The sequence below is a fragment of the Phocoena phocoena genome, chromosome 5 (genome assembly GCF_963924675.1).
Source record: "Phocoena phocoena chromosome 5, mPhoPho1.1, whole genome shotgun sequence".
In the NCBI taxonomy this organism is placed as follows: domain Eukaryota; kingdom Metazoa; phylum Chordata; class Mammalia; order Artiodactyla; family Phocoenidae; genus Phocoena; species Phocoena phocoena.
The window spans coordinates 16,639,008-16,662,752 of NC_089223.1; the positions used below are offsets into that span (position 1 = coordinate 16,639,008).

Sequence of the window (23,745 nt, forward strand, 5' to 3'; positions counted from 1 at the left end):
TCATTTTTTATTGTTAACTTTTAGAAAGCAAGAAATATATAAATGTATTGTTTTTAGACTCATATTCTCAATACTAACGAATCTTGATTCTCTTTTTTTTTTTTCCTTTGAAATGGCTGTTTGTCTTGGAAATGTATAACCTGGGGCTTAATTGTAGAGGTAATCTGGGTGCAAAACATATAATGCAGGTTTTGTGTAAAGAGGCCTTTGAAAATCATTGATTTGAAGTTAATTTTAAACAGTTTAAATATTTTTGGTTTCATATCTCAGCACTAGGTTTAGAATAAAAATTTTTCACTTTCCTGATCAATCAACAAAAGTAAGTCATAAGTAACTGAAAAGGAAGTCTTTACTTGTACCTGCACATGTGTATGTATAAAGTTTTTAACCACAAACCATCCTCTTGGTTGCTGTATTTAAGTCAGTTTACTTTTCAACATTATAATAGATAGAGCTGCAACTTGCTTCAACTTGCAAGTTCTACTTCACTGTTACCTCATTTCTAATTTTTACTTTTTATATATATATTTTGGAAATATAGATGTGCCATTAGTAAAGGGCAATTTTCTTCCATCTTTATTATGCCCAAATGATTTTTATCCAAATTGTATTAGAACGTCTCATCAGGATTTACATTTGCTTGTTTTTATTGTTTCAACTGTATATAATTAATTTGACTGTAGATTAGGTTTTTATGCAATCCTGTAAATAGGAAATGTTGTACTCTTTATACTATAAATAATATACATACTAAGGTAGAGACTGTATATTTTGAATTGTGTGTGTGTTATTTTGACACAGTTTCATCATTAAGTCCTATTTATCAATAAGCTTATTGTCTATAAGGGCCATTTCTTAGGAATAAGATAGACGTGTTATAATCTTCTTAAGAAACCTATTCTTTTTAGTAATTGATCAACATAACTTCAGTTGAGTTACTGCAATTCTTGGCATACATTTCTGGACCTATAATCTATACCAACGTTTTAAACATTAAACTTAAAACTCAGGGGGAAAAAGGTTCTTCAACTTGAGATCTTCTCTCCAGATCTCCATTCTTTGGAGTTTCCATGTGTGTGACCTGAAGAACTTGGAACCATTGAAATTCAAATGTAGGTAGGTAAGTGTTCACACCAGCGCATGCGTTGATTGCCTTATATTTCTTTGTATATGCATCTGTATTGCACCCCCTCAGTGCCTTTCTTCCTCTTCCTCCCCATAGATCATGCAGGGCCTGTGTCATCTTGATATTATGTAATTTTGTAATTCTGTATTTTGGTCAGTATTTGTCTGTGTTGTGTGTCAGGAGCAATTTTTAAAAGTCTTCAGACATTTATGACATTGTGCTGTCTAAAGACTGTCTTTCACACATAAGTGTTTGCTGTGTATGGGCCTTGGTTGCATTTTTGTGAATTGTGTTTGTTGAGCTCTGACAACATTCCCTTGGAGTTGCTGGTATTCTTTGAAGGATGCAAAAAGTCTCAGTCTTGAATTATGTTACTTATTTTCTCAAATCTAGAGAATGTGAACTATTTCTGGTTCTAAGGATTTCTTCCAGTTAGTCTTTAATTTAAAAGTCATATTCCTGATACCATTCACAATAGCATGAGTGTCAGCTACTATCCTTTGAAGTCTATTCAGAGCTTTCTTTGGGCAATAAGAAAAAGTGATTCAACTTAGTCATTTGCTTCCAGCAATAAGTACTAATACTAATTTATTCCACACAAACAGGACCTCTACTTAACCCTCAAAAAAACTATTTATTGATAACGTAGTAAGTTGTAACTGAAATAGGCAAACAAATCTAATCATGAAATATTTTCCTAGGCTTAAGTAGAATTTCTGCTCACATAAGCAAAATGAGATGTTCAGGTGCTTAATTAATGTTATTTTGCTCAAAATATCTGAGCATCACAATCTAGGATTCCTACTGTGCTTTTAATTTTACATTTTTTCTGTTGTCACATCTGCCAAGCATATCATTGAATTTCAGAATCTCTTTTTCCATATTATTTTTCCAATTCCTATAAAAATCAGGTAATCTGTTGGCAGTGGTTCTTAAACTTTTGATCTCAGAACTCTTTTAGACACTTAAAAATTACTGAAGATCTCAAAGAATTTTTGTTTATATATATGGGTTATATCTATCAGTATTTACTATATTGGAAATAAAAGTGACAGTTTTTAAAATTATTTAGTATTGCATTTTACTATCTTAACCTACCATTATAGGTTAAGGTAAATAGCATGTTTTTATGAAAAATAACTTAAAAATTTTTTCTAACAATTGCTGAGAACAGCATTTCTTTTACCTCATTTTGGACCACTTAGGTGCTTTCTTTTATATCCATTTCTATGATGGTAACTAAAACAAAAATTATACTCAAGTAACTCTAAAATCTGTTCATACCAATTACAGGCAAGTCATTCTTGCCTGTAATGAATGTATGATGGTAAAGAATACAATGACTACTAATACAATTTGGTGCCACTGACTGTGTTCATTCTAATGCCCCAGCAGTTTTGCCCACTAATGTTTTTGTACCATCAGTGCAAATGTCAATACAGTGAAAAAGGCAAATCAAATCTTGGTATTTTTATGAAAGTAGTTTTGACCTGGTGATCTTCTGAAAGGGTTTTGGGGACTCCACTTTGAGAACCATGTTCTAGGATGCTTGCTTACCTCGAAATGAAAATTTGTACCAACCTGTTTAAGTTTTTTCGCTCTTCTGGGCCTCCATTATCAAAGGAGAATGACTTGCCTGTAATTGGTATGAACAGATTTTAGAGTTACTTGAGTATAATTTTTGTTTTAGTTACCATCATAGAAATGGATATAAAAGAAAGCACCTAAGTGGTCCAAAATGAGGTCTGTCCATTGGATGACTATATATTTTTCTCTTTACTTGTGTGTGGTATGTGTGTTGTATGTGAGTATACAATCAGTTTGGCTCCTGGGTAGCTTGAAAACACATTTTCATGAAGCAGTGTGATTTTCATAAATTATGGCAATTCACACCATATGCCATTGGGCTATGCTACTTTTTCTGCTGATCTACCACAATTTCAAATATTACTGCTTCAATTTGTATGCCACAGATTGTATGAAACTGTAATATTTCTTAACCTTTTGTCCCTCTTATCCCTGGAACCAAAATTCATAATATTGTAAAATTAGAGAGCATTAGAGATGCTAAGAGAACATGAAGAATATCTAAGTGGCATTCTCCTGTTGAGTTATCTCCTTCACAAATTTTGTTATTCCTCTAATGTCCCTGGACTGTTGGATTTTTATAGTTTGGACCAATAGTACTGAGGGGGTGTGTGATGCTTACATATATGCAAACACATAGTGGAGTTTGACTCACTCAATGCATGCGCTAGTGCTCACGCTTACGTACCTGAAAATTAATGATTCAGTAGCTCTGCAGTATTTGAAGAGGTAGTCAAAATGAATAAATAAATAAAGTTAAAAATACTGCTAAAGAACAAGAATCTGCAGAGGTGGTCCAATAGTAAGGAACTCTATCTACTGGTAAGTAACCAAAATAATTTCTAATATGGAAAGCTTCTTGGTACATGATCTTTAAAAATACTATAACCACAATACAATATTCTGCCACTATAACACATAGGTATAATACTATAATAGATATAATATTATAGGTATAACAAGTAATTTGCCTGTAAGATAATATAAGTATTGTGAGTCATTCATTAATTACTAAATTGTAGAGTTAGAAAAAAATATTTAGCATCAAAAGCATAAAAGCAAATCATTTAGTTGAATATGTTCTTTTATATCTATCTCCTTTTAGAATAGACTTCATAATTCCATTGCAAATTTTGAAATTGTTTTAGACTATTTGAACTCTAAATGTAAACTTAACTTTGTCTCAGGCCTTGTTTCCTAGTCTTGTTTTGGTAATAGGCCCCTTTCTAGTATAGATGGTCCCCACAGCCGAACCAGATATCCATAATTACTGTCAGTTTTCAGGGCTGATAAGCCTCTGTTGGCTGTCTCTTCATACTTCACTCTAAAAGCAGTAAAAATTAAGTACAGAGACCTCCGGGCAAGTAATCAGTTGGCATGTGAGACAGCTCAACCTTGCCTTTGTGTTCTTTGCTGACGGTTAAGAACTAAGAAGAGTGACAAAGAGATTAGTACGCAAACTCCGTCAAGGGATGCATGCTAAGAGGAAAATGTGTTCTGTAAGAAACAAATTTTTAATCTTTAAATTCCAAGTAGGTAACTTAAAAGAATTTAGAGAAAAGTATTAACTTGAAAATGGCATATAATTTTTAAAAGGAAAAGAAAAAAATTTTGAAGGCATTCCTTTATCTTTAGATGAACCAGTTATTAACAGTAATAGTGTTTTGCATAGGCATGTGAGTGTTTGTCTTTCTTCTTAGCTTATTCTAAGAGGCAGTACTTCTGGTTTTCATTTTGATTTATTTACCTTCAACTCTACTGCTATAGGTATTCGATTATCATTGTTCATGAAGAGCCATTGTGGAAATCCAAGGCATATTAAGTACTTTAAAACCAATTAGTTTCTTAGAAAATGAAGGCAAGCAATGATGACAAAGCCATATTGACCTCATTCTCTTTACCTCTAAGATGATTGTCACTGTTATTAAATAAAACTTTGAAAAGAAAAATATTTTAAGTAACCAGATTTTTTTTCCTTGTTAAAACTACTTTCCTTCCTAACAGTCATCAAAGGCTGCAAATAAACAATAACCTGTGTGTGTTACATACTTTTCATTCTTTATTATGGAGCAACTATTTTTAAGGGATTCTAAGATTTTTTTTGTCTTAATCTTTATTAAAATTGCTTTTTTTCTTACGCTTTTCATATACTCTGACTTCCTGTAATGCAAATGTTACTTTGTCTAACCTTTTAACTTAAAAACCAGTGGTAGTGTTTAATTATTTATACATTTTAAAACCTCCTCTGTATAGATATAAGATCATGTTTTTTAAAAAAATTAGTGATTTGACATCTTATTTGAATTATTTTCATTTCTAAGTGTCTTTTAATCATTGAAAAGTTTTAAAATTCAACTCTTCTGAACTAATGTCTTAAACATTTTCAAGGCAGTTATATGGGTGGACTTAATCTTGCTTTACTCTAATTGAAGTAGTGTTGAGTTTGCAATAGAGAGAATAAGAGGTGTTTTCTTCTTACTAATGTCCATTTAATACATAAACATTTTTTTGTGTTTTTTTTTTTTTTTTTACAGATTCCCTTCAAGCTCAGCTTATCAACATGGGTGTTATTCCTACCTTAGTTAAATTACTGGGCATCCACTGCCAAAATGCAGCTCTTACAGAAATGTGTCTTGTTGCATTTGGCAATTTAGCAGAACTTGGTAAGTCCTAGCCATGAGTCAAAAATGTAATTAACTTATTAATGTACTTATAATAAATTATCCTTTAGAGGTTAACCTGGGAATCTGTTTATATTAGTTTTTTTTTTTTTGAAGCATTGTAGATACATTGTTTCAGTGTTAAAGAGTGTAGATCCAATTACACCTTAGGATTGTATTGTTTATAATTGGAGCCAGTTTGCTTTCCTAATTGCTTTATGTATTAAGGTTTAAAGTATATACTTGTATACTATTTAATGAGATTGAATATTTAAAATGATCTCCACTTGACTTTAGTATTCTTAACGTGATGGTCTTAAAATCAAGTATTGTATTTCCAGGGCAAAAATAAGGACCTCATAATTTATTATGTTTTGTATGAACTATTTGCTTATCAGGTGAAAAGGAATCTAGCAGACTAAGGTTCTTCCCTCTCTTTTTACAAAATCCAAAAAAATAATAGAGAACTTTTTCATCAGAATATGTTTGTAACAGAATTTGAAAAAAATATGAGAAACCCTTGAAAATCAGAAGGTGGGCAGAAACAAACCAGTGCTGGCAACACAGCCCAGCCCTAACAGAGGGAGGACTGATGACCCCAGCGCCGCCATCTCTTTTCCCTGTTTTATTTTTCTCTATATCATGTATATTACCCTTTCTTCTTTTCTCTCCTCCCTCCCCATAATTCTTGATAGAAAGTTACAACTCCTGGTCTAAATCTACCCCACAACCATGTTCATAATAAATTGTTCATCATGGGGACAGTGAAAGCAAATGATGTTTCATCAAATGAGTAAATCAATTCTATTAATATCCCCATTTTATAAATAAATAAACAGAAGCACCAGGACTCTAACCTTGGTTTTTCTAACTGAAAGCTCATCTCCTTGCACACTCACATTAAAATCTTGATTTCAGTACTTTACTTTTGCTTTGACTTCAAGTTAAGGGAATAGGGATTATTTATCAGAGTTAATTTTTAGAAGTCATTTTTATTCAGTGGGTCATCTCCTGGCATTTGTGAATGTTTCTTGTCTTCTCTTCTGCTTTTTTCTTTTTCATACTGTCTCATTATTTCCATCATTCAGGTAAGGCCAAGAATGAAAGAACGTTCATTTACTGTTTTACAAGTTAGTTTCCATTATTAAAATGGAATGTAGGAGTTTGTGTTCAGTATACTTTGTAGAATTAAAACAAAGTATGTTATAATCCCTGATAATGTCATAACCTTCGTAACAGAGACAGACACCAGTTAATATGAGTTATCTGTGTTAAGGTGTCGGGATTTGTTTGGGAAATTGTAGAGACCACCTCGATTCTGCATACAGGGAGACCTGGGTCTGTATTAAAAGATGGATATGCACCCAATTTAGTTTGGCCAAATTCCATACTCTGGTCCCAGCTGTTACTGCCCTTACCCCATATGGAGAAAGAAAGTATAAAAGAGAAATACTTCTTCATTTACTAAGACTTCTAGAGTATATATCATGAGTCTGTTATGCCCATGTAATAGCTAAGATGTACATCAACACTGAAATAAAACACGTATGCCCAGGATACATGTTTTCTCTTTTCAGTGTGGGCTTTATTGCCCGTGAGTTAGCGAATCACCTAGTATTATTTTATGGACACAGGTAAAGATCAAGATCATATCACATTTATATCACACACTTCTGAGTATGGCATATCATTAAATGCTAGAGTTACTTTTTGTCAAAATTTCTTAATAAAAATGTTAAATAGCAGAAATTTGTGTGGTTTTGCTCACTAAAGATATAAAGACAAAATATAAAGTAATTAAACAATTGCAAACTATTTCATAATTGGGGGCCGAAAAGGAATGTGCAGCTCTATCTTTTTATTCTTTCAGTCGTAGTTTATGTGCACACATAATTTTTCTATATTCACAATTATAGCATTAATCCAATTTTAAAGTTTGCACATTTATTTAACATTATAGATGAAGCAGAATGGGATTCTTTCCCCTTTTTATTTGGCTCCACAATCTTTTATAAATAAAATTGTCTGCTTAAAATATTAGTATTTGGGGGGTTAGAGATGTTAGAATGAGAATCTGCACTTACTTTCACTCTCTTCTGGAAACCAACTAAAACTGCAATAGATTCTTTTTTAAATGCAAAACCATCAAGGAAAAGAAAGCGGGGTTGGTGGGGGGACCAAGTAAAGAGGTTAACACAGAAACTTTTTAGAGCCTGGAAAGAAAAGCAAGCAGTAACTCACTTAGCAAAACTTTGAAATCTAAATCCTGAATTGGAAAACCAAGAACTAACCAGTTTGCTGTTTGGAATCTTCAAAAAGTTTAGGATTTGGTGGCATCAAGATTTCTAAACCTTCTTTCCCTTCCTACACTGTGGTAACTAGCCCTTCCTATCTAAGCAGAAGACTGTGTTTACTCTCTGGAGAGACTAAAAATAGAGGGTTTGTACACTGGGGACATCAGACTAAATGAAGTAAGAGGTACCAGACTACCATTCTGAACACAGTTAAGTGAAGGTAGGTATGCTTAATGGTCCCATTTGTCCTTTAGAACATGGACTTAAAGATGCTTATGTTGGAGTTTCTCTACAAAAGAGCCATCTGACCTACAGGGAATCTTCAGTCAACAAGGCCACTCATAGATTGGCATTGACATATACACTAATATGTATAAAATAGGTAACTAGGGCTTCCCTGGTGGCGCAGTGGTTGAGAGTCCACCTGCCAATGCACGGGACACGGGTTCATGCCCCGGTCTGGGAAGATCCCACATGCCGTGGAGCAGCTGGGCCCGTGAGCCATGGCCGTTGAGCCTGCACGTCCAGAGCCTGTACTCTGCAGTGGGTGAGGCCACAACAGTGAGAGGCCCGCGTACTGCCAAAAAAAAAATAAATAAATAAAAATAGGTAACTAATAAGAACCTGCTGTGTAATATATAAATTAAATAAATAAAATAAGGCCACTCCTACTCATAGATCCTAATCAGTTTTTAGATCCCAGTTAATCAGTGACAGACAAGCAGAGAGGTGACAACAGCCTGTAAATGGAAGATAAATAAACAAAAAGAGGTAACTCAGAGGAAATAGAAACTATGCAGCTTGGGGGTGGGGGATACTCAAACATGCTCAGATAAATGAGAAAAATGCTGTAATCATGAAACTAACAGGATGCTATTTTTAAAGAAAAGGAACAAATGAAAAAGCTAGAACATTAAAAACAATAGCTAAAATGAAAGACAATAAAATGTATGGAGAAATATTTATAGATATAAAGCAAAAAACAAGGATATGGAAAGTAGAAGCGAAAATATAGATAGAGGATCAAACGAAGAGTTCTAGAAAGAGGTAAATAGGAGGAAATGGCCAAATAACTCAAGTACCACAAAACTAAAGTATATATTTCTCCAGATTGGAAGAATCTGTCAAATGCCTAGCCTAGCAGATGAAAATTAGGCCCCCAGACCATGGCACATCAATGTGAAGTTTTAGAATAATGGGGACAAAGAGAATCTTTTACAGACTTCCAGAGAGAGGGGAAAAAGTTACATAAAAAAGATGGTGAATCAGTAGACGTCAGATGTATCAAAACAACACTGATAACCAGAAGAAAATGGAATATTGTCTTCAAAAATTTGAGTAAAAATTATTTCCAATATAGAATTCTATATGCAAACCATCAGTCAAGTCTGAGGTTACAATAAGGACATTGTCAAACATGAATGTCTCAAAATTGGTGTCCTACATCTTTCCTGGAAGCCACTGGAAGATGTGTCCCACCAAAACAAGGGATATAAATAATAAGACTACATAGGAATCAGGAAACAAGAGATACAACAGGAAAATAGGAGTTCCTAGTATTATGGTGACATGAGAGCCCCAAATGGCCTATTTTCAAAGAGCAACCAGTCCAGATTGGGGAAATTCTTTACGAGATGAAATTGATTGAGCACCTAAAGTGAACGAGCTTATTAAGAGAAAACTAGACAACTGACAGAGTGTGGAGTTGAACTAATGTAAGTACATTGAAAACTAAGTAAATGAGAAGAAAAAATTTTCCTGGGAAATAAAAGTAATTCCAGGGCAAATGAAATAGTGTATCATTGAAACACTAATTATTGAAATAACCAAAATTACAGTATAATTACAGTGAGAAGATGGAGGGTATTGTGGAGACAAGAAGAAAAGAAAGCTAGTGCTTCATCTTTCATAGTGGGAAGTCAATCAAAACTTAATATAAATACGTTATTTAAAGATTTGGAGGTAAATACCAGTGCATTAGCTAAAAGAGCTTTATGTGCTTATTTTTGAAGAAGAAATGGGCAAGGGGGACTCGATTCTGCCGGTAGTGTAAGTATTAGGACTAACTCTTTAAACTCATATATAATTTTGATTAAAAAAAAAAAACCCTTAGGAAATAAGCCTTCTTGCTAAAGGTCTGTTAAGGATCCATGGCATTTAATCCAAATATAATGTCCAAGTCATAATTCACACTATCTTTTCTCTGTATCCACCTGTACAGGATAAGTACAGGTTTTTTTCGTTAATTCCTATGTTAATCACAGTGCCTTGTTTCTCTGTGCTGGCGAATGACCTGAATTACTTAGCAGCAGTGATTTGGTTTCAGTTTAATAAGTAGAAGAATAAAATATGGATTGGAAAAAAGAGTGCTAGAACTATTACTTTTTGAAAAGAATAATAGCACATAACTGGAGAAATGATGTCTGTCTATTTCACCTGTGATTTTATGTTTCATTTTATTTGAAGAATTGTCTGAAACAGAGGAGTAACCACCAGCGTTAAGGAGTTAAATCATTCCTATTTAAATCAAACTAACCTCCTTTTAGAGTAAGGTGGGCTGATGTTTGTAAACTATGATTTCTGAGGGTTTAGGTAGCTTATCAGAAAAGACACTTCACCCATACTCCTTTTTTTGTGGCACTAAGGAATCCTTACAAGTCTTGGAGTGGATTCTCATCATTTTGGCATAGATGTGGTACCTGTGCCAAAAGCAGTGTAACAGTAGAGTGAATCAAAACTGTATTAAGCCATATAAAATTTTATGTTTCTCCATTTTCTTTTAAAGTTGAATTTGTAATATTTTTTATTTGACATTGGCAGAGATTTACCAGAGACTAGAGAGCAGAATATCGCTCTTACATTCATTTACTTGTTCTTTCAGTCACACATTCATGCAATCAATAAATTTCTTTTGAACACCTGCTCTCTACTGGGCACTATACTGTACACTGTATTTATGATAGTTAAAATACTATACACTGTCCGTGCCCTCAAAGAGCTTATAGTTTAGTGGGTGAGATGGAAATTTATTTTTTTAATGAATTTACAAATAAATAAGCATATAATTTTAAATTATAATTGCTAGTATGAGAAAGTAATTGAACAGGGTGAGGAACTAATTTAAATGACAGGCATAGACTCTAGGTGGGAAAGAGCATTTTCAGACAGTCAAAATTTCAAAATATTTATCTCCTATACACAGTACGTAGAAGCTTTCTCAGGAAGCTGCTGGAGGATGCCTCCACCAAAACTAAAATGTGAAGGTGAAAGGACATAGATAATAGAGTATCTGATACAGGAGGGAGAAGAAAGCATCCATCAAGGTAATGAAAAAGAAATTCCAGGATGTCAGCTGTGCCCCACAAACATGGAGAGCAACCAATCTAGGTTGGATTTTGTCAGAATTCTCTGAAAGAAACTTCTAGATAAATTGATAGGATATCTGATGCAGCAAAAGAAACTGAGAAGAGACTTGGAGAGAAATGGAATGGATTCTGGTTGTATTTTGGAGGTAGACTGATAGACCTTGGTTATTCTTTGGCTCTACAGTTGAGTGAGAACAGTGAGCAGTGACCCCCAGGTTTCTGCCTGCATGGCAGATGGCTAGGTGGCATGTTCCTTCACTAAATTATGGAAGTCTGGAGGAAGAACAGATTTCAAGGGAGTATCAGAAGTCCACTTTAGACATGGAGTTTGGATGCTAGAGAGAGATTCAAATGGAGACGTCAAATGGCCAGTTAAATAAATAGCCTGGAGTCCAGAAGAGGGCTAGAGATATGATTATATAAGCATCAACATATAGGTGCTGTTTTATGCTATGGAAGAAGTTAGATTGCCTAGGGTGAGAGTAAGGCTCAAAAAGGTGAGAAGGCAAAGGATCAAGTCCCAAGGAACCACAACAGAATGTATAGAGGTCTGGTGCAGGAGGAGGAGCCAGCAAGGGAGACCGCAGAATGGAGAGGTGGGCCAAACTAGTCTGAGCTGGGTTTAGGAATGCATGTGAGTTGAGAAAGTAAAGACAGTGTATGTAGACAATGCTGTCAAGAAACTTGTTTGTGAAAGGGAACAGATTGGATGGTAGTGAATAAAAGTGGTGTAAAGGGAAGGTGTTTGTTTTTAATATTGCTATTTTTCTGTGAGAAATATTAAAGCACATTTAAACGGTGAGGATGAGGCTCTAGAGTGAGAGGCTGGAGACGGTGAAGAGGCAAGAGGGAATGAGGAATTGGCCTTTGATAGAAAAACTTGTTAGGGGCTTGCCTGGTGGCGCAGTGGTTAAGAATCCAACTGCCAATGCAGGGGACACGGGTTCAAGCCCTGGTCCGGGAAGATCCCACATGCTGCAGAGCAACTAAGCCCGTGCGCCACAACTACTGAGCCTGCGCTCTGGAGCCCACAAGCCACAACTGTTGAGCCCACGTGCCACAGCTACTGAAGCCTGCACGCCTAGAGCCCCTGCTCTGCAACAAGAGAAGACACTGCAATGAGAAGCCCGCGCACCGTAACGAAGAGTAGCCCCTGCTCACCGCAACTAGAGAAAGCCGCACGCAGCAAGGCAGACCCAAGGCAGCCAAAAATAAAATAAATTTTAAAAATAAATTAGAAAGGCATGTCAAGAAGAATGCAAAAGTATACCACTGTATTGGTGTAAAGACAAGTCACCTTTAATTCAGCCATGTAAAATGCAGTCTGTTATGAGTAATTTTTCTTCTTTGACTAAAAGCCTTGAAACTATGAATTTATAACAGTAATTTTACTGTTGCTATGATTACCTATATGTTATGCTAGTGAACATTTATTTTATAGCCTTGAATAAAATTGGGCCAGAACGTTTTCTTTAAAGACTTAGATGTTTTTCCTCTGCAGGGGCATTTAAAAAAATGGTTTTGATTGTTCCTGTATTTGAAGAGTGTTTGTACTTATCAGTAATGGTAAAAATGACCAAATATTGAAGGTAATAGAAAACAATTTCTGGGCTTAATTTTGTTTGCTTACTCTAAATTTCCCTCTTGTTTTTTGCAGAGTCAAGTAAAGAACAGTTTGCCAGTACAAACATTGCTGAAGAGCTGGTAAAACTCTTCAAGAAACAAATAGACCATGATAAGAGGGAAATGGTGTTTGAGGTTCTTGCTCCATTGGCAGAAAACGGTGAGAAAATAAATGCATCTCTTGATTTTTGATCATGTAGGCTTTTTCCAGTTTTTTCTAATATTATTTAATTGCCAGCTATTTAACTCAAAATTCATTTTTTTTATTAATGATGTGATAAGTTTTATTTTGGGTATCTCTAACTTCAGCTACATTATCTACTGCATAACTGTATCTACATTGGCCAAAGCTACTTTCCAAATTTCTTTGATTTTATAATCTTGGCAAAGATGGTTCCGTAGCTTACACATTCTTATGCCAGTCTGGAAAAGGCAGCCAATAGGCTGAACTCCACGTATGTACCCTTGCAGGGCAAAAAGGTCATAAAAGTTGGAGTACCAGGCCTACCAACAGTGTGAACACTGGTAAACTATTCCTGTCTTTGAGCAAAAAATCTTAAGGGATACACTCTAGGAATAAGAGGGAACCAGAGTAAGCAAACCATCCCATATAAATAATTTTTCAAATACAGTGTCTAGCACACAATCAAAGAGGACCAGACACATGAGGAGACAAGACATTGTAAGCAAGAATCAGCACAAAGAACAGGCAACAGCAGCAAATCTCCAGATACTGGAGTTATTAGACATTGACTCAAAACAGGTATGCTTATTATGTTCAGAGAGTTAAAAACAAGCTTAAATTTTTTAGAAGGAAACTAGAAACTATAAAAAGTGGAACGAATAGCAGATTTGAAAAAGAAGCAATTGGAAATTCCTGAATTGAAAAATACAACCAAAATTAAGAACCTAATAGGGCTTCTCTGGTGCTGCAGTGGTTGAGAGTCCACCTGGGGACATGGGTTCGTGCCCCGGTCCAGGAAGATCCCACATGCCGCGGAGCGGCTAGGCCTGTGAGCCATGGCTGCTGAGCCTGCGCGTCTGGAGCCTGTGCTCCGCAATGGGAGAGGCCACAACAGTGAGAGGCCCGTGTACCGCAAAAAAAAAATTAAGAACCTAATAGATGAGTTTAACAGCAGATTAAATATAGTTGAATTAGAGAACCAGTGAACTGGAAGATAGAATGGAAGAAAATCCAGAATGAAATATAGAGAAATAAAAGACCCAATATACATGAGAGAGAATAAGAGGTACAGAGTATAAAGTGAGAGGGTCTAAAATTCTAAACCCAATGAAAATACCCATCAAAACTGAAAGCAAACTGAAGATATTTTCAGGTTAGAAACTGCAAAAGTTCACCACCAATATACCCTTACTAAAGGAAATTATAAAGGATGTTTGTTAGAAAAAAGGATTCCAAAAACAAAAGGAAACTGACTCCAGAAGGAAGGTTATAGGTACAAGGGAGGAGAAGGAAGCAAAATAACCCAGTAAATATGTGTGTAGACTCATGAACATTGAATGTATAAAATAATAAAAATAATTCACTGTGCAGTTTAAAATGTATATGTGTATAATCTGAAGTACACCACAGAATGAGGGTATAATCTAAAGTACACCACAGAATGAGGGTATAATCTAAAGTACACCACAGAATGAGGGTATAATCTGAAGTACACCACAGAATGAGGGTATAATCTGAAGTACACCACAGAATGAGGGTATAATCTGAAGTACACCACAGAATGAGGGTATAATCTGAAGTACACCACAGAATGAGGGTATAATCTGAAGTACACCACAGAATGAGGGTATAATCTAAAGTACACCACAGAATGAGGGTATAATCTGAAGTACACCACAGAATGAGGGTATAATCTGAAGTACACCACAGAATGAGGGTATAATCTGAAGTACACCACAGAATGAGGGTATAATCTGAAGTACACCACAGAATGAGGGTATAATCTAAAGTACACCACAGAATGAGGGTATAATCTAAAGTACACCACAGAATGAGGGTATAATCTAAAGTACACCACAGAATGAGGGTATAATCTAAAGTACACCACAGAATGAGGGTATAATCTAAAGTACACCACAGAATGAGGGTATAATCTAAAGTACACCACAGAATGAGGGTATAATCTGAAGTACACCACAGAATGAGGGTATAATCTAAAGTACACCACAGAATGAGGGTATAATCTGAAGTACACCACAGAATGAGGGTATAATCTAAAGTACACCACAGAATGAGGGTATAATCTAAAGTACACCACAGAATGAGGGTATAATCTAAAGTACACCACAGAATGAGGGTATAATCTGAAGTACACCACAGAATGAGGGTATAATCTGAAGTACACCACAGAATGAGGGTATAATCTGAAGTACACCACAGAATGAGGGTATAATCTAAAGTACACCACAGAATGAGGGTATAATCTGAAGTACACCACAGAATGAGGGTATAATCTGAAGTACACCACAGAATGAGGGTATAATCTGAAGTACACCACAGAATGAGGGTATAATCTGAAGTACACCACAGAATGAGGGTATAATCTAAAGTACACCACAGAATGAGGGTATAATCTGAAGTACACCACAGAATGAGGGTATAATCTGAAGTACACCACAGAATGAGGGTATAATCTAAAGTACACCACAGAATGAGGGTATAATCTGAAGTACACCACAGAATGAGGGTATAATCTGAAGTACACCACAGAATGAGGGTATAATCTAAAGTACACCACAGAATGAGGGTATAATCTGAAGTACACCACAGAATGAGGGTATAATCTAAAGTACACCACAGAATGAGGGTATAATCTAAAGTACACCACAGAATGAGGGTATAATCTAAAGTACACCACAGAATGAGGGTATAATCTGAAGTACACCACAGAATGAGGGTATAATCTGAAGTACACCACAGAATGAGGGTATAATCTAAAGTACACCACAGAATGAGGGTATAATCTGAAGTACACCACAGAATGAGGGTATAATCTAAAGTACACCACAGAATGAGGGTATAATCTGAAGTACACCACAGAATGAGGGTATAATCTGAAGTACACCACAGAATGAGGGTATAATCTAAAGTACACCACAGAATGAGGGTATAATCTAAAGTACACCACAGAATGAGGGTATAATCTGAAGTACACCACAGAATGAGGGTATAATCTAAAGTACACCACAGAATGAGGGTATAATCTAAAGTACACCACAGAATGAGGGTATAATCTAAAGTACACCACAGAATGAGGGTATAATCTGAAGTACACCACAGAATGAGGGTATAATCTGAAGTACACCACAGAATGAGGGTATAATCTGAAGTACACCACAGAATGAGGGTATAATCTGAAGTACACCACAGAATGAGGGTATAATCTAAAGTACACCACAGAATGAGGGTATAATCTGAAGTACACCACAGAATGAGGGTATAATCTGAAGTACACCACAGAATGAGGGTATAATCTAAAGTACACCACAGAATGAGGGTATAATCTAAAGTACACCACAGAATGAGGGTATAATCTGAAGTACACCACAGAATGAGGGTATAATCTAAAGTACACCACAGAATGAGGGTATAATCTAAAGTACACCACAGAATGAGGGTATAATCTAAAGTACACCACAGAATGAGGGTATAATCTGAAGTACACCACAGAATGAGGGTATAATCTGAAGTACACCACAGAATGAGGGTATAATCTAAAGTACACCACAGAATGAGGGTATAATCTAAAGTACACCACAGAATGAGGGTATAATCTAAAGTACACCACAGAATGAGGGTATAATCTAAAGTACACCACAGAATGAGGGTATAATCTAAAGTACACCACAGAATGAGGGTATAATCTGAAGTACACCACAGAATGAGGGTATAATCTGAAGTACACCACAGAATGAGGGTATAATCTGAAGTACACCACAGAATGAGGGTATAATCTAAAGTACACCACAGAATGAGGGTATAATCTGAAGTACACCACAGAATGAGGGTATAATCTAAAGTACACCACAGAATGAGGGTATAATCTAAAGTACACCACAGAATGAGGGTATAATCTGAAGTACACCACAGAATGAGGGTATAATCTGAAGTACACCACAGAATGAGGGTATAATCTGAAGTACACCACAGAATGAGGGTATAATCTGAAGTACACCACAGAATGAGGGTATAATCTGAAGTACACCACAGAATGAGGGTATAATCTGAAGTACACCACAGAATGAGGGTATAATCTGAAGTACACCACAGAATGAGGGTATAATCTGAAGTACACCACAGAATGAGGGTATAATCTGAAGTACACCACAGAATGAGGGTATAATCTGAAGTACACCACAGAATGAGGGTATAATCTGAAGTACACCACAGAATGAGGGTATAATCTAAAGTACACCACAGAATGAGGGTATAATCTAAAGTACACCACAGAATGAGGGTATAATCTGAAGTACACCACAGAATGAGGGTATAATCTGAAGTACACCACAGAATGAGGGTATAATCTAAAGTACACCACAGAATGAGGGTATAATCTAAAGTACACCACAGAATGAGGGTATAATCTGAAGTACACCACAGAATGAGGGTATAATCTGAAGTACACCACAGAATGAGGGTATAATCTGAAGTATACCACAGAATGAGGGTATAATCTGAAGTACACCACAGAATGAGGGTATAATCTGAAGTACACCACAGAATGAGGGTATAATCTGAAGTACACCACAGAATGAGGGTATAATCTGAAGTACACCACAGAATGAGGGTATAATCTAAAGTACACCACAGAATGAGGGTATAATCTAAAGTACACCACAGAATGAGGGTATAATCTAAAGTACACCACAGAATGAGGGTATAAATCGGGAGGGAGGTAAAAGTAGTTAAAGAGTCCCAGACCCTTGCACTACAGGGAGGAAAGTACTATTAGATTCTGGTGAATAAATGATTTCAAATTTTAAGGTGAACTAAAATAATTTTTAAAACCAGTGTGTAACTACCAAACTAATGGAAGGATTTATGGAAAGATTTTTTTGTTTTAATACCCCATAAATACTAATTAACAGAAGAGCAGAGAGAAAAGGGAACATGGAACAGGGGGTAAAAATAGGGCAGAAAAAATATGCTAGATTTATGACACAGTATTTCATTAATTACATTAAATGTATGTGACCTGAATGCTTTAGTTAAAAGACTAATCGTTAACTGATTTTTAAAAAACCAGCTTTTTTTAAACAAGCAACGCTTCTTAAGTATGAGGAGATTTAAAAGGTTGAGATTAAAAAGATTGGAAAAAATATACCATTCAAACCTAAAAAAGGCTGAGGTAGTCATATTAATATCAGATAAAAGAGACTTTAATATTAAAAGACTTGGTAGAGATAAAGAAAGTGACTTTATCATGATAAAAGGTCCAATTCTTGGAAGCTATAAAAATGTACATTATGTCAAAAGATATGAAGCAAAAATATTCAGAACTATGAGGCGCCCTAAATATCCACAAAAATCATTATAGAACAAACATTAAAAAATAGGAATATAGAAAATGTGGGCAACATGATTAAGAAAATTGATTTAATGGACATTTTGGAACACTGCACCCCGCTTCAGAGCCCTTTCTTTTCAAGTACATATGAAACATTTAAAACATGTATACTGATGGAAAAAATATCAAAGGATTGCAATCTTAGAGTATGTTCTCTGATCTAAGTGAATTACAATAGTAACTAATAATAAAAATAACTAGGAAATCCCCATTTGTTTAGATATTAAGAAATACACTTCAGATACCTTGGAGGTCAAAGAAGAATCATGAAGAAAATTAGAACATTTTTCTAATAATGAAAATGAGAACACTATCTCAAATCTTGTGTGTTGCAGGTAAAGCCATACTTAGAGGGATTTTTTTTTTTTCACTTTAAATGAATATAATAGAAAAGGAAAAAGCTAACATCAGTGAGCTCAGTATTAATCTCAGGAATTGAGAGAGGGAAAACATAAATGAAACCCAAAGAAATTACAATAGAAGGAAGGAAATACAGGAACTGAAATTAATAAAATAGAATATATGTAATGCAATATAAGCATATACTTGCCTATGTTGAGTCTGAAAAGACATCATAAAACTGGTAAATCCCTAGTAGGATTAATCAGGAAAAAAAGAGAGAGAAAGCACAAATAACCAAAATCAAGAAAACAGATCTCACTACAGATCTTACAGCTATTCGGAGAATGTTATGAAAATTTGATGCCAATACATTTTCAAGTATGGGTGATATAGAATAGAAAAGCTGAGTAATCTTATCTTAATTTTTTTCCAGAATAGGAAAAGCAGATATACTCACCAATATATTTTGTGAAGCTAATAAAATACCAACAAAGACAATACAAGAATAAAAATTAAAGGCCAGTCTCACCATGAGCATAGATCCAAAATTCCCATAAACTTTAGCAAACAAAATCCAATAATATATTTAAAAACTAATCATCATACCAAATTGGATTTATTCTAGAAATATAAAGTAGTTTAGTATTCCAAATGCAATCAATATAATTCATCACATTAAAACTTAATAAAGGCGGGCTTCCCTGGTGGCGCAGTGGTTGAGAGTTCGCCTGCCGATGCAGGGGACGTGGGTTCGTGCCCGGTTCCGGGAAGATCCCACGTGCCGCGGAGCGGCTGGGCCCGTGAGCCATGGTTGCTGGGCCTGCGCGTCCGGAGCCTGTGCTGCTCAGCGGGAGAGGCCACAGCAGTGAGAGGCCCACGTACCGCAAAAAAAAAAAAAGAATATAGATTAATTTTTAAAATTAGAATTTGGTTGGGTTGCCAGGCAAGACAAAGAAAAACATCCAAAAACCAAAGCATTGTATTTTTACATACCAGCAAAAACAGAAAACATATTTTTAAAAATACACTGTTTACTATAGTATAAAAAGTGAAATATTTAAGGGAATTCCCTGGCGGTCCAGTGGTTAGAACTCCTTGCTTCCACTGCCAGGGACCTGGGTTTGACCCTTAGTCACGGAGCTAAGATCCTGCAAGCAGTGCAGCGTGGTGGAAAAAAAAAAAAGGAATACTTAAGAATGGACTAATAAAAGATGTGTAATCTAAACAAGGTCTCTCTCCTTGTAGCCTTCTTCCTTAGCCCTTCCCCACCACTGTCTTCCTCAGGCACACCATTTACCAGAGGATTCGACTTTAATGCATGTAATAGATGTGTTTGTGTATGCTTATGTGAAATTGTATTGATATAGTTTCATGAATGTATCTGTTTATAATTTACACAAGTGACATTTTTCTATAAGTTTCCTTGTATTCTTAACTTTTGTTGCTCAACAATATGTTTTAAGAGTTATGCATAACATTCTGTTATATAAGCCTACTTCACTTTAATTATTTATTCTATTTATTCTTAGTTGTCAACAACCCTCATATCCAGCAAACACTGGATTTCATTGTTCATTTCTTCTTTGCTAGTTGTTCGAAAAGCAAGTGTTTCATTTGATTGAACTTACAAATGGAGAGATGACCCATAGTCATTATCCCAGACAGCATTCCAATTCTGCAGAAACCAATACTGACCCAGACAAAGAAATTATTGAAGCCATTGGGTAAAACACATAGATCTGTGTGCCATTTCTTTATGAAGATACCACATTTTGGATTTCTCTTTTTGTGAAATCTAGAGGTTGTGTTGCAATTTCAAGAAGAGGGTGGGACTGTATGAGACAATGACAGTCTTTTAACAGATACAGTTTTGGTGTTATTCTTTTTTTTTTTTTTGCGGTACGCGGGTCTCTCACTGATGTGGCCTCTCCCGTTGCGGAGCACAGGCTCCGGACGCGCAGACCTAGCGGCCATGGCTCACGGGCCTATCCGCTCCATGGCATGTGAGATCTTCCCGGACCGGGGCACGAACCTGTGTCCCCTGCATTGGTAGGCAGACTCTCAACCACTGTGCCACCAGGGAAGCCCATTTTGGTGTTATTCTTTTTAAAAAAACTTTTCCTGTTTAAGCAATAAATGGTTAGAATTGTTACTTTTTAATGTCATCTTGGAAATACCATCAAATGAAATTTGAAAAAAATAAATAAATAAAAGATGTGTAAGGAAACTGTAGAAAGTCATCAAGAGAAATTAAAATCTAAATAAGTGCAAAGCTATATCACTTCCATAGATTGGAAACCTCGATTTTGTAATGGTCTTATATCTCACCATATTGATGTGAAGACTTATGGCAGTTCTCATCAAAATCCCAAAGACCAAGAGTAGCCAAGATACTGTGAAAGAGACTAAGGTAGCAGAACTGATTTTATTGCATAACAATAATAAAACTTCATTCTGATAAAACTGTAGTATTTAAAAGACAATGTGGTATTGGTTCAAAGATGGACAAGAAGACCAGTGGAACAGGATAGCCCAGAAACAAATGAATGCATTAGTAGATGTTTATTTTACTAAGAAAAATAGCAAAACTATATTGAAAGGACAATCTTTTTAATAAACAGTGCTGGGAATGGAAAAAACAACCGTTGGAGACACTCATACAATCCCACTTAATACTATTTTTATTCTTTAAATTTTTTTTTTTTTTTTTGCAGTACGCGGGCCTCTCACTGCTGTGGCCTCTCCCGTTGCGGAGCACAGGCTCCGGACGCGCAGGCCCAGCGGCCATGGCTCACGGGCCCAGCCGCTCCGCGGCACGTGGGATGTTCCCGGACCAGGGCACGAACCCACGTCCCCTGCGTCGGCAGGCGGACTCTCAACCACTGCGCCACCAGGGAAGCCCATATTCTTTAAATTTTTAAAAATTTTAATTTATTTTTGGCTGCGTTGGGTCTTCATTGCTGCGCATGGGTTTTCTCTAGTTGTAACGAGTGGGGGCTACTCTTCATCGTGGTGTGCGGGCTTCTCATTGTGGTGGCTTCTCTTGTTGTGGAGCATGGACTCTAGGTGCGCAGGCTCAGTTGTGGCTCATGGGCTCTAGAGCGCAGGCTCAGTAGTTGTGGTGCATGGGCTTAGTTGCTCAGCAGCATGTGGGATCCTCCCGGACCAAGGATTGAACCTGTGTCCCCTGCATTGGCATGTGGATTCTTTACCACTGCACCACCAGGGAAGTCCCAATACTATTTTTTAAATTTCATTTCAGATAGATTATTGACCTGAATGTAAAAGTTGAAACAAGAAAGTTTATCTTAAAATATGAGATAGGAAAATATCATCACAGCCTTGGAGTACAGAAAGTTTTCTTAAGTCACAAAAAGCTGTAACTATAAAGGAAAAATTTATAAATTTTGTTATTTTAAAAGGAAAAACTTTTATTCCTCAAAGGACACCATTAAGAGTGAAAAGCATGACAGTAGATGAGAATTTATTTACAACACATGTATATAGAAAAACTCTCTCAAATCATTAAGAAAAATGTAGAAAACCCAGTGGGAAAATGTGCAAATGATTTAAGAAGGCAAAAGATAAAATCCAAGTGGCTAATAAACACATGAAAATATGCTCAACTCATTAAAAATCAGGAACTCCAAAATAAAACCACAATAAAATACCACTGTATACTCACCGGAAAGTGATAATACCAAGTGTCGATGAAGGTGTGGAACAGTGGAAATTCATTAAGTGCTGATGGGAGTGTAAATTGGTACAATTTGGAGAACAGTATCTACTGAGTTGGAGATATGCCTTCCCTGTGAGCCAACAATTCCGCTGTTAGGTGTATACCCAGAAATGGGTACGTGTGCACCAGGAGCCATTACAAGAATGTTCATAACAGCATTATTTATAATAATAAATGGAAATAACTCATATCCATTAACGGTAGAATAAATAAATTATGGTATATCCATATTATGGAAAAATACAGTTTTGAAAGAATGAAGACAGCTATAACCAATAGTGTAGATGAATCTTATAAACATATTAAAAGGAAAAAGCCAACACTGAAAAATACATATTTTACGATTCCATTTATATGAAGTTACAAAAAAGCTAAAATTAACTATAGTTTTTAGGAATGATTATTTGGTGAAACTATAAAAGTATGGATGTGATTACCTTAAAAAGCATGGTGATTTGAAAGGGAGGGATAAGTGATAGAAAAAAGTAAAGCACAGAGGGGCTTCCAGGGTTGTTGGCAATGAATTTCTTGATCTAGGTGATAGTTACACAGTTATTTACTTAGTAATAATAATTGATTAAGAGTAACGTATATTTTATGCACTCTGCGGCATTTGTGGGCTTTTTTCACCACTTAGAAAAGATTTTCAAATATACATTTATACAGATATACCTGTACATATATATGATACATGTATGTACATATATGTACGTATATATGCAAACGGTGGTGATAAAGATAGATGTCCTTGGGCAGAATGGTATTGATCAATGTGTGCTGGGCTGTCTGCTTTGGCAGAATGCCTCATTAATCCTTTTTAATAAGGCAATTTAAGCCTCCCACATATATATGTGATTACAGTTAAACTGTTGAGAGGAAAGGTCTGTAAACTTTAATCCTGACACATTTTAAATCTTCTGAATGCCTTAGATCTTATTCTTTAGGAAGAAATTTATTTTTCCTCTCATTTGGTGGTTTGGCCAAATAGGAAATTTTCATTGTGACCTTCAGTCAGTTTTATGCCAGAGAATGACCTGTACCCTTCCTTGCAATATTTCAAAATAACAGTGTTTTTCTCTCTTATTTGTTTTGTCCTCCACTATTTTCACTTGTGTTTTATAACTGTGCTGTGGATTGAATGATACTTTTGAAAACTTGTTTCTGGACTAGCCTTAGCATATCATCCTGGGTTTTCCTTGTATGCAAAGGAGAGTGATTCCAACATTTAAACTGGGATTTGTATAATTCAAGGTTTTTTGTATTTTTAAGGCTTTTTCATTGTGGCTTTCAATTCTAGTTGCCACACATTTCTACTTCTGTCATTCTGTAACCAAGGAAACTCCCTATTTTCAGCATGGCACAGTGCAAGTATACCTTTTAAAAAAATATTACAGGTTGAATATTCTGTGTATTCTGAA

The 23,745-nt window shown here is 35.7% G+C and overlaps 1 protein-coding gene across 1 annotated transcript in view; it reads left to right on the forward strand.

The window, feature by feature from the left end:
• The window catches only part of RAP1GDS1 (Rap1 GTPase-GDP dissociation stimulator 1), a 157,864-nt gene that overhangs the window by 107,866 nt on the left and 26,253 nt on the right, over positions 1–23,745 (forward strand). The window contains exons 5-6 of the mRNA XM_065877115.1: positions 5,248–5,376; positions 12,690–12,815. Of these exons, the coding sequence (XP_065733187.1) occupies positions 5,248–5,376; positions 12,690–12,815 (255 nt within the window). The remainder of the gene's footprint in view (positions 1–5,247; positions 5,377–12,689; positions 12,816–23,745) is intronic.